Here is a 12133-nt window from a genome sequence, read left to right as displayed (position 1 = left end):
TTCTTCTTTTTTTAAATCCCCTGACACGAAGCAATTGATATCTGGAAGGAAAAATGTTGGCTGGCAGCTCAGTTTTTGAGGCTGGGCTGTCGGCCAAAGAATGAATTTTTTTTTTTTTTTTTTTTTTTTTAACATAGTTTGAAACTCAATTTTTGCGTTATTTCTTACTTCATCCGTCCTCAGCAGATAAAGCAAACATTCACTGATGGAGGATGCAGTTATGTGTAAATCCTTGTTCACTGTGATTATTGACAGTTTTGTTAAGTTGGTTAGCTAGTTAGCTACTTCATTAACCGCTGCACCAGGAATTGCCAACTAAAAACAGAGTAGATAATCATCATCATGGATGTACTGTCTCGTAGCACGGCTTTACCGAAATGAAGTAGCAGAATATAAATGCGCTAAAATGATAGCTTACTCCATTTTTTATTTTGTTTCAATAGATTGCTATTTGTAGATGATGCGAATGGTCCAACTCGGATTCAGGTTAAGATAAAAACTTCACACAGAAGGTGAATTACTTTAAACTTTCCATTTTTAGCCCTACTGGTAGTACAGCTGTAAGAATGGCGAAATCCTTATGTTTTAATTCCTGCATTTGTGTGGGCAGTTTAATATTTGTAAAACCCCCCAAAAAAAGACAGCTAAAAAAGTACTCCAAAGCAGCTGCACTGCTTTGTTACATTTCAAATATCCACGTCTATATCCTGTGCTACAATATGTTGGACCGTTATACCCATCAATCAAAGCAACTGCAAAGTCTGAAAAACATATTGAGAAAATATAAATCCAATCACTTTCAAATCTAGTAGTTTGGTTTCTCACGAAGTTTAATATTTTGTTAAAAGTATGTTTTTACCTCAATGTTCCACACACTGTCGCCTGCTTGTATCAAAACTTGGATTAATTGTCGGTCTTTAAATAGACGCGCACACGTCATCATCCCTTTTGCCTTTATGATCGAGAGGATTTTTCTTCTGCTGTCACTCAGAAAATTCAATCAGCCCCTTCTTCCTTTTTTGTTTTGTTTCGCCAATACGACGAGCTGATTAATTTTTGTAATCCATTATTCATGCTCGGTTATGAGGAGGGGATTTAGGTCTGGACTTCTGTTCACACAGCAATATGTTCTGGCCCAGAGAGCAATAGCAGTGGGCATGAGGGGAGATGATCATCCAACCACATATGAGTCTGGCTGCATCACAAGATCCAGTAATAAGAATCCGTGCAGGGCTGTTTTGATGTGGGAAAGATTAGAAGAGGAATACATTAAGAGTGCAGGTTAAAACGACTCTGATGAAAGGCAATCTGCCGCGGTAGCTTCTTGTAAAATGTCTTAATGCAGAGCTGCTTTTAATGACTGATGTGACATAATGTCCTTGTAAAAGTACTGACATTTAATACTTTACTCCCGAAATGCATACATCTACATCTACTTGTTGTCCCGTAAACACATCCTGGTTTTGCACCACCTGTTCATGAATCCTCCCCTTTTTGTTCTCCAAGTGAGGAAATAAACTGTCTGTTTGAACCGCTCCTGTTTGCCCCGTTAGCGACGTAATGCAGTAACTTTGATACAAACTCAGCACTTCCTGTATCTGTTTAAAAGTAAAAGCCCTCTAGCATTTAAAAAGCCCTTCATTTCTAGGCTTTTATGGTGAAATGTGCAGAAACGTGTTGTTTGTAGCTGAAATCGGCAAATTTTGCATTTTCACGTGAAACTTGAGCAAAGAGAGCACGTCAAGTTGTGTGCCAAACTTTGGAAATCGACAAAAGAGACCCTTGAAATGCTTCAGAAAGTCTACAGCAGTGAAGCAATGAGCTGTGAGGTTCTGAAGCATCTCGGGGAAAACATTCAACGTAAGTGACCTGAACTGTGGCGCAATGGCATGTTGAGTTCATAGCAAAGACGCGCAAGTTTCTTGTCCCCAACCACTTAATCGTCGCTCTTCATCACCTCAATTTGGCTCCCTGTGACTTCTTTTGGTCCCTCACACAAAATTCGATGTTTCTTCGCTCAAGTTTCAGCTTCCTCCTGCTCTGTGCTCATCATAAACTTGTTGCCGTAGGAACAGTGGTAACACAACTTGACCGTGCGCTCGTGTGTGCGCTGCTACTTAGACAGATATCACTACGCCAGTGGTTTGAATGCACAGTCCTTCTTAATTTCTTACTAAATCGGTATTCACCAATAAAACTTTTGAATGATTCATTGGATGATTATAACAATGTGTAGCTGGGTTGTTGGGAAAAAAAAACGACAGTAAAGTGTTCCATTTTTGGCATTTTTTTTTGTGGCTTGGTACTTCGATTCTAATATGTGCGTAAAACAAACCGCTACTGATGCGTTAACACGACTTTCACAAAATAAAACTTTACAAAACCAACTGCCTTCGCGATCTAAAGCTCGTATAAATAGTTCCCTTGTGTCGTGAAGACTCGACACAGCAGCTTTCCGGAATTGATGCATCAATTATTATAATTAACGGTCTCATTAGCATAAGTGGTTCTGATTGATTTCATGCTGGTCATGTTGGGACTTTTAGGCAGATCGAGTTCCCCTCATTGGGAATAGAAGGAGCTTCATTTAACTTCTTTCTTTATTTATTTTTTTCTGCAGTGGATGTCTCAAGTTGAGATTGTTAATCATTCATTAATTCATGTCTGAAAAGGGAAAAAATTAGAACAGTGTTGCATCGTAACTGTTTATCTGTGGCAGAACCAGTATTTGTCTAAAAGTCTGGGAGTACTACAATTAGAAGAAAGGGTGCTTCTAGTAGCAGTACTTCTAACACTGTAAGTGCTGTTAATGCTGCTGTTGGGAGGATATCACTGTCACAGCAGCTGTATAACCGTCTCCACCTCCTCGGCTCAGGATAATGGCCTGACAGAGGTTACAGCAGCATCAGCACACCAGCTGTAAGCAGCCTGAAATGCCCCTTACTGGACCCTCGCCTGGCGAGCTGGACTGCGAGATAAAGCAATATGGAGGACACGCACCCGCCCACGGGCAATTTCATTTTCTGCTGATGGGGGGATAGCGGCGAAGGAAGCGTTCAGTGTCATCCACACACTTGTCAGGACGTTAACTGTGAGCTAATCTCCAGTGTGATTCATTCAGAAACCTGTAAGATTATATGAGTAAACAGCGCTGGATAACACTGCATTTGTCTTAAAATGTGGAGTCTGTGATTCTGGAGAAAAACTGCTGATATTTGAAGACACCCATCTGAATATGAAAAAGGTTATATGTAGAGTTTGATATTCACTCTGTTGCTTTGCATCTTCGAACTGTGAAGGAATGTTTTCTTTCCGTGTCCAGATGGGCTCCGTTCATTCGGCAATAGATCAGACCCCGCCCCTTTCTGGGGGAAAGCAAGTGACCTTTTGCCATAGGCTTTAAGTTAAAGTAGCGGTACAAAACCAAACTTCTGGAAAACCACCACTGTTTAATTAGTTGGTAGATGATCCAAAGATATCGTGTCAAGTAAATATATGTCCACTCTGCCTTCAGTCCCTCAGCCGGTATCAAACTGGTGCTATAACCCCCCTCCAGTGGTCAGAGGTGTCCTACGTGGATATCAATTTTACCATACTGAATCTCCAGGTGAGCAAATTACCTGCGAAATATTTTACTTTTCAGTCCTGCTCTATAATTGGATCCTCCATAACAACAGCACTAAACCCTGTGGATAGTTCTATAATCACTGAGCATGGAATCGACCTGAATGGAGTCTTGTTTTGAAGTTATGGGAAAAATGTTCTGTCTCTGCAGTCAGTTTGCGATCGACATACTTCTGATTTGTTGTGGTGGTTACCTTTTAAAATCAAAACAGTTCAGTCTTAATTGAAAAAGTTCTTCAATACTTATATTGAAGAACTTTGAATTAAAGTTTGACAGTGTTGACCACTGTTGGGAGGTTTTAACTCCCGAGTTTACCTTTATTTTGTAGTACTTTTCAGCTTTATTTTGCCATTTAAAACGTATTCGAAAAGTAATCAAAAGTAAAAAGGTACATCACTTTGAAGTGATTAAAATAGTTACATATTACATTTTTACAAGGATAACTAGTAATCTTATCTCATTACACTTGAAAAATAAAATCTTAAACAGAGATTGCAAGCAGACAGAAGCAACAACCGACTCGGCAAATACACTCGGGTTAAATAGAAACACTTAAAACACATAAACCTGAAAAATACTCGACTCACAGAAGGACCTTTTCGTACCACGCATACTGTGTGTAACAGTGGGCATCAAACACTTGAGTCATAATATTAAGAGCGATGTCCTCGGTTGAGTGATCAGTAGCATTACACTGCCCCGGCGATCGGGGTCACGGCACCAAACTACCCATCACCATCCGTCGCCACCCGCCCAATCATAACAGTCCCCGCTGTGATTTTTTAACCCCGTTGTAAGTGTCATGCTCTGCGCTCGCTTCCCAAACATCACCCCCTCCACCCGACGCCGCCCCCCCCCGTGTGACCGCGGCCACATCCAGACAGCTAATTGGCGAGAAGCTGCGGCTCTCCGGGGAGCTCATTCCAGATTCCTGCTGCCTGAGCCTCTGTTGGATGTTCAGAGGGGAGAAGGCCCTCCAGGGTGCAAAGGAGGGTTTGTCAAGATGAGATCCACTCACTCACTCACACTCTCTGTCGGCATGTTGGAAGCGGTGCATGTCCATTAGTCAGGGTGTTGTGACAGCTGGTGGACAGTGTGGACTGCTTTTCATCGTGTCTTATCGGGGTCAGCTGTCAGAAAAATGCTGAACTGACACTCGCCGCAGGTTTGACACAGATTTCAGTCTCGTTTAGTGTCGATTTTTACTTTTTTTTGTGTGTGTGTGCTTGTGACAGCCTGAATGCACCTGGATCTCTTCGCGGAAGAGTAGACGCACCCATATATTTCATTTTCTGCCTATTAACAAAGTTCTATTTTATCTTTGCTGTTGTTAAAGCCTTTTCGGAGTCAACCAACTTCGAATTAATCAATTTAATTTAAAAAAAAAGTTATATTCTCAGATTAGATTTTTTTTCAATAACACTAACTGTTTTTGATGACATAAGGCCCATCTGATGTTGTTTGTAATTATGACTCTTCATCGTCCTATTACCATCCAAACAACCATGGCGTTGCCCAGGAGACGCTCACAAGTGTAAACATGTATTCATCTGCTGTGGGTGATTAGCATGGGGAATTTATGCTGGCACTTGATAAATCGAGTGTCCAGGTGGCTGCTGGACAGCATCAAGAGTTTAGTCAAGTTTGAGGTCCCCCCCCCCCCCCCCAAGAAAATAACAACTTTTGTATGTAAAATAATTTTAAAGACACTTTTAAACTTCATTCTACATGAACATGACAGCATATTGACCACCAATGTCTTCCACAAAAAAAAAGTGGGCTGTGATGTCATCCCACACAAATTGGTTAAGAATGATGTCTAATCTTTAAAGAATATGTCGAATCATAAATAACTGGGAGTGGCAGAATATCCGTATGACGGCTACATTAATATTACATCATAATGGCAGTACAATATTAAATGCATACACATTTTCACATGACATAATTTACATAGATCCTTTCATTTCTGTCCCATACTTACACAGACATGCAATCAGGCAAAAAAAAAAAAAAAAAATCTTAATTTGAGATGCAGTCAATTTATAAATCATAAGTTATTACACTCATAAAATGGAAAAATAACGAGAACGAACATCTTGTGGATGTGAGATGGTTCTAGATATTTCAAAAACAATTTATACCACAAGCAGAGAAAACCATCGAGGATAAACCCACCGAAGAACGACAAATAAAATGTTCAGACTGAATTGAACAGAACTCATAATATTGCAGCAAACACTGTTTGATTGACTGGAAGAAACTGTACCAACAAGATATAATTTAATATGCCTGTTGGATTTTGCAAGTTCAGAAGGAAAGATTTTTGTGCTTTTTCATCTTTCTTTCCTTACAGCTGACTGATCCACTCGGTGGACAATCTTTCTCCAAAGGCAGTTTTGTCTTAATTTGCATGGCACCGCATGTGTTTTGGTCCTCAGTTTTAACACCATTATATGTGTTTGAATTAGATTTTGAATATATGTTTTGAATTACAGCTTGTTTCCATCACTGATTAACAGTCGAGGGTAAAAAGAAAGTTAACGTTTTAAAAAGTATTTTTCCTTTTTCTCTGCAATGGTTTTTCTCCCTTTCATTCTGCTTGGATAATGTCAGATCTGAAATAACTAACTGGACCGGTGTGCACGGTGAAACCAGCAGCTCTGGTTGCTAAGGATTTAGTCAGGTGAAACTGTTGCTAAGGAAAGAAAAGTGCAAATGTCAGAGAGGAGGTGTCTCATGCTGAGATGCAGATGGTTTATATTTAATGTTTTATTGCCGGTGTAGGTGCGCATAGCTAATCACTATCACCCTTGCGATGCATTAAGGCCACTTTCCGTGCTTCCTTTTAATATTGTATCATTAAGATGATAATAGTGGCTGTCACTTAACTTCCATCTGATTCACTTCAAACAGCCTCCCATGTAAGCTCACACTCAAGTGCGAGCGAGATATATGGCAGAAGTGTTGACGTCTGTGCTGCTCCATGACAGACATTTTCCTTTTTTTTTTTCAGGTATCTCCAGCACTTCCCATTTCTTCTCTAAATTAGTACATGTCTGCTGTTCTATCTTGACTTTCATTGTATGATGATAGTTTGGTCTTTAAGCAGCTAGATGAGAATCACCCTGTTATAAATGTATGCCTTTATAAAGATATTATTGAAAACCACTTCCCAGGTAGCCATAGATGCAAAGATTGGTTCTTCAACACATTAAATAACTCTTTAATCCAAGACATTTCTCTAAAGTTGACTTGATATACTTGTATGATGTCTCGTATCGGATCGTAGAAGCCAAATGTGTGTTGAGGCCTCAGTATTTTACATTTACATGCTAATTTTAACCGAACAGCACCTGAACACCATTTTTCAGGGGAATCAGGAGGGATTTTTGTTTGTAACAGACAATCCAGCATTTGCACACATTAAGGCCCATGGTGAAATCTCCAATGGTCCCAAAAACACATGTAACTCAGGTGCTGATGTTTAAAAAAGTGACATAACTTGGAGTACTTACTCATGAAAGTTCCTGCTTCCTCCTGGTCTGTGCACGTCACTTTGCTGCGCTCTATTTGCGCACAACTGCAGCAGTTGCTGAACTTTTTGATCGTACCTCGTAGAAAACTGCCAATTTTGAAGGGCTGCAATTCAAGATTTGCAGTTTCTATTAATCTGCCACTTGATTTCTTGTTTAACGTGGACATTTTTTTTTTAGAAAACGTCTATTACATTTTTAACTTCTTGTCTTGACCGACCAACTGACCAGAATCCGAAGATATTCAGTTCACTATTGCGTAAGACAAAGAAAAGCAGCAAATCCTCACGATGAACTGGTAATGATCAGCATTTATATTGGAAACAAAGATCAATTGTTATAATCAGTGAAGGGGTAATGGTTGGACAATTGTTATTCTGGTGTGGCGCTGCGGTAAGAACCTTAGAATTCGTCCTAGATTTGAGTCCTTTCCCCTGTTAGTTTGACTTTAGGTGACAAGTTTATCAAACAAATGATGTACCAATAATCATTGATCATCAATAAAACACTTTTCTCTGCTCGATCAAACTCTTAATCTGCCGTGTTGTGTCCTCAGGTAAAGGTGATGTGTTCGGAGACGTCTTCTGGAAAGAAACCACCCTTGCGCATGCGTGCGCTAACGTTCGGGCGCTCACGTACTGCGACCTCCACGTCATCAAGAGGGAAGCCTTGCTCAAAGTTTTGGAGTTTTACACCGCCTTCGCCAACTCCTTCTCCCGCAACCTCTTCCTCACCTGCAACCTGCGCAAGCGGGTAAGAAATCCGCCTATTTCAACACGGTACAGACGCACAAATAAACAGACGGAGGGATATTAAGCACTCCACTGTAGAGTCAGAACATTATCTGGTGACCTTTTCTGTTTGGGAAGAATTTATTTGGTTCTGAACATTTTAGTCTGCTTGTACAGTTGTTTCTTTTTCTTTCCTGCGTTACGTTACCCGGCTGCTGTACCTTGCTAATTTGTCAGCCCCCGTGGCCTCTAGACGTCGTCCATGTTGCCGTTGCCTAGCAACGGTGTTCTTGTGACTTTACCACTTGAACGCCAAGCATCAGCACGACCTTCCATGGCGTAAACAGTTCCATCTGAATGCAGCTAATTAATCTCTCGGAAAGTTGTCACTGGATTCTGGATTTTATGCTTCGACTTGGATGTTGCTTGTTCAAAGGTACCTCGACATCTTTAGTTGGTTTCTTTTTCTTCAACTTCTGTCTGCAGTTTTGTAGTTTTTGACTTTTTATTAGAATATTTTCAGCCACGGTGTTTGTGCAAAGTTTTAGCCGGAGTTTCAATGAAGAAGAAGCGTGTTATTCAACTTGTTAAGGAACGTTTTTTACAGTTCTACACCTTTATGAGAACAGTGTATTTTAAAAGTGCAGGCCTGAGCACACAAACCATAATCACTCACGCGCACACACACACACACACACACACACACACACACGAAAGCACGCACGCACGCACACACACACACACACACACACACACACACACACACACACACACACAGGCTGACCGCCTGACCATTATTTCCTCCTTCACGCGTCCTGTCGTCTGCTTTCTTCTCACAACGAGCCTGTTGTTGTTTACTCGTTGTTTTTCATACTTCATATTCTTCAGTGCAATAGGTCTTTCTCTCAGCGTGCCTCCAACACAATAAATTATACATATTAAACCGGCAGCCTCATTATGTCCCGCGCCCTTTTGCCGGTTCTGACTGACGTCCTCGCAGGCAGTCTCGACTCACAGCAGCAGTTTTTCCTTCACTGCGGTTTGTTTATGTGCGTCCCTTGAGTACATAGTTAATAGATTATAATTTATTGATGGCCTTATGATGTCTTTTATCTACCAAACCTGCAACAAGGTCCATGTGTGTGACCGCATGCACATATATTCTGTACACGGACACAATAAAACTGTTATTTAGAATTTCTAATTTAACTTCATACCTTCCTCCTAATGCTTTTTTACTTTGACTTATTTTCCCAGCTGTACTGTAGATTTTAATTATGTGTCTGCTGTTTGTTTTCATGGATTTGCAACTTGTCAAATTCACAACCAGAGAATATCATTTCTCAGATATTTGTGTTTTCTCTCAGACCTGTGGTACACTGATTCTGCATCGGTTTGATTCTGGCTCCAACGCTTAAATAAGAGCAGATATTCATTTGAAATAAAAACACATGTACACTGAATATATTGATCACCCTCAACTAAAGTAAATTATCTTAATGCAGGCTGCAGATATTTTGTCCACGTTGCTGCGTATCGATCCAGCCTTTTACCTACGGTGCTCTCCATGTGCACACAGCTTTAGTCTGGCTTCGAGCTCCATACACACACGTGCGTAGCTCTTTTATGGGAAGTGATTGGGCCCCTACAATAAACCCATTTTTGCATTAAGTATATAAACTTTGGCTTCATTGCTGCTGCTCCAGAGCTGGTTGAGGCTGAAGCCTGTTTTTTCATTGCTTAACATGAGATTTGACTGACAGGCTTCATCAGTAAAGCTTTGGGTTCAGTTAAAGGACTGACTTTCGGAAAGAGAACATGTTGATTAGAAAAAAGACAGGATGCTGTTTTTTTCCCCAGTGAATCGTTAAAATGAGTTGCAAAGTGACACTGCCATTACAGTGAGATAATGATTCTTGTTTTAAACGCAATCTCCCATCTTCATGTGTCGGCATTTTTACCAGCTTCATTCACGAACATGTCTTTAAACGAGTTCAGCTGCATGAGGAACAAGTGAACTAATTTCATATCTTTGTGCAGACACTTTCTTTGACTGCGGAAATGAGAAAGAGGGACACTTCTTTTTTTCTTTTTCTTTTTTTTTTGCAGTGTGCAGCAGTAATCGGACCCAGCGGTCCACACATGTAAACACAGCACAGAAATAACAGTGTGGGCGGAGCTCCCTCTCCTCGGTTAGCTCGTCTGTTCCCGTTGTGCATGGCAGCTGCTCGGGCGCCATCACGAAGAAGATAAAGAACTTGTAGACGGGGCCTGTGGGACACTGAAAAGAGACCAGAATGCGTGTCCAGCCCTAACTCGTCCTGTCACTCATGCAGTACTAGACGGCGACCAATCTGCTCCCCTGAAGCACTTTCCTCTCTCTCTCTCTCTCTCTCTCTCTCTCCTTCCTTATGATTCTCTTCCGCTGTCTTACTGTGGGTATAATTTTGTCTCTTCATTTTGTTCGGACTCCATTTCTTTCCTGCTCTTTGGCAGTTAGTATTCATATCTTCTTTAAAACTGCGTGTTGGACGGTAATCATCAGATTAGTTTCTGATGGATTCTCACAGCCCCGTCAGGTGGGCTCAAGTGGCTCTTTGTCATTGTAGATAAATGGGGATGGCTGAAATGATTTGCACAAACAGAGAAGAGCCACTCAGGTAAATTATACCTCCATGGAGGATAAAATGATCAGTTGTTGTTGAAACTGTTTGAGGGGTTTAAAATTTATTACAGCACAAACTGCGTCCGAGAGAACAAGAATTACAGCCTCCGCCAACCAGTAGAGTTGCATTTTTATGTTCATGTTTGTCCAGAGTCGAGGATCCTGAGATACTGTTCATGAGCATAGACTTGTAGTGAGGTCACAGTGACCTTCGGCCACCAAAATCGACTCGGTTCATTTTCGGAACCAAGTGAACATTTGTGCCAATTTTGAAGAAATTCCCTCAAAGCGGTCCTGAGACAACACGTTGAGATTGGGACAGATGGGAGGTCACAATGACCTTTGACCTGCAACAGTGTTCTAGTTCCTTCTTGAGTCCAAGTGAACGTTTGTGGCAAATTTAAAGAAATTCCCTCAAGGCATTCCTGAGATATTGCGTTCATAAGTCTGGGATTATAACGGTGAATTGACACCTTTTTAAAACTTTGAATGAAAACTAAACCATTTTGGTGAAATGTTCTATATTTTTTATTTACATTTTAGGTATTACTTTGTCCTCCAGTTGTGGGATAGTGTCTTTAACTACTAACACACCTTTTACTCAGACCGTCAGGTTTGTATACAGAACTCTTTTCCACTCAACTGGAGTTTTGATATTTTCTTCATTTATTTATTTATTTTCCCAAGCTGCTGAGTTTTTCTAGTAATTCCTTCCCATCCCTCCAACAGACATCACAAAAGGTCAGACAAATGCTACTTGGTCCAAACTGGACTTTATAATTAATAAATAAATGAAAGGGCAAACATTTTTCAAACTGACACACACAGACACACACTCCTAAAAATATGAACCTATAATGCAGTATAATTTGTATGTGTTTTTATTTGTTTGTACCAGTTCAGCTGGGTTTTTTTTACATTTAAGCAGACAATGAATAACCACTGGAACGACTTCACAGGATAAATTATCTAATATACATGTTAATGAACCTCTCTTTCAAAATAAAAGTCATCAATGGTGGAGAGGAGCAGCACAATGTAGAACAACACAATGCATTTAATGACATTTGTACCTACCAACGGTTTGTTTACATGTGTAAGTAGTGCAGCGCCAGCGCTCACAGCCTCGTTCCTGTCTGTGTTTTCCTTCTAAATTCCACTCATGGATGTAATTGGAAAGTGTAGCAGGGGGAAACGTTTGTTTCTGTCACCAGTCACTTCCAGACTCTCAGCCAGCAGCTCAATACCGCTGAGTGATTTACGGCCAAGTCTGCAGTCTAACTCTCAAAGGAAGCCTTAAGATGCAAAAAAGAAGGCTGCCAAGCGAAGCCGGAGGAACATATTCTGCTCATAATAAACATTTGGTGGTATTTTTAGGTGCTCGACTCTTTGAAGTTACTGCAAATTTAGAGTTTTTGATGATAGGCTCTGCTGTCCAGATATTTTGAGCTGTTTGAGATACAGCATGAGCAAAAGAATTACTACAAGTCTGCTTCTTTACAATGTGACAATCATTGGGTCAATTTAAAAATAGAAAAATAAATATAGTCCAAAAAAACATCGGCTTTTCTTGTCC

General features: G+C 40.5%; 1 protein-coding gene across 1 annotated transcript in view; it reads left to right on the top strand.

The window, feature by feature from the left end:
- The window catches only part of kcnh5b (potassium voltage-gated channel, subfamily H (eag-related), member 5b), a 91381-nt gene that overhangs the window by 60759 nt on the left and 18489 nt on the right, over positions 1–12133 (top strand). Inside the window, 1 exon segment of the mRNA XM_069152807.1 lies at positions 7718–7914. Within this exon segment, the coding sequence (XP_069008908.1) occupies positions 7718–7914 (197 nt within the window).

Source organism: Embiotoca jacksoni, unplaced genomic scaffold, assembly GCF_022577435.1.
Source record: "Embiotoca jacksoni isolate LCO1_2020_lvr unplaced genomic scaffold, fEmbJac1.0.p SCAF_18, whole genome shotgun sequence".
Lineage (NCBI taxonomy): Eukaryota > Metazoa > Chordata > Actinopteri > Embiotocidae > Embiotoca > Embiotoca jacksoni.
The sequence above is the reverse complement of the archived record's forward strand: the minus strand, read 5'-3'. Positions and strand labels throughout refer to the sequence as shown.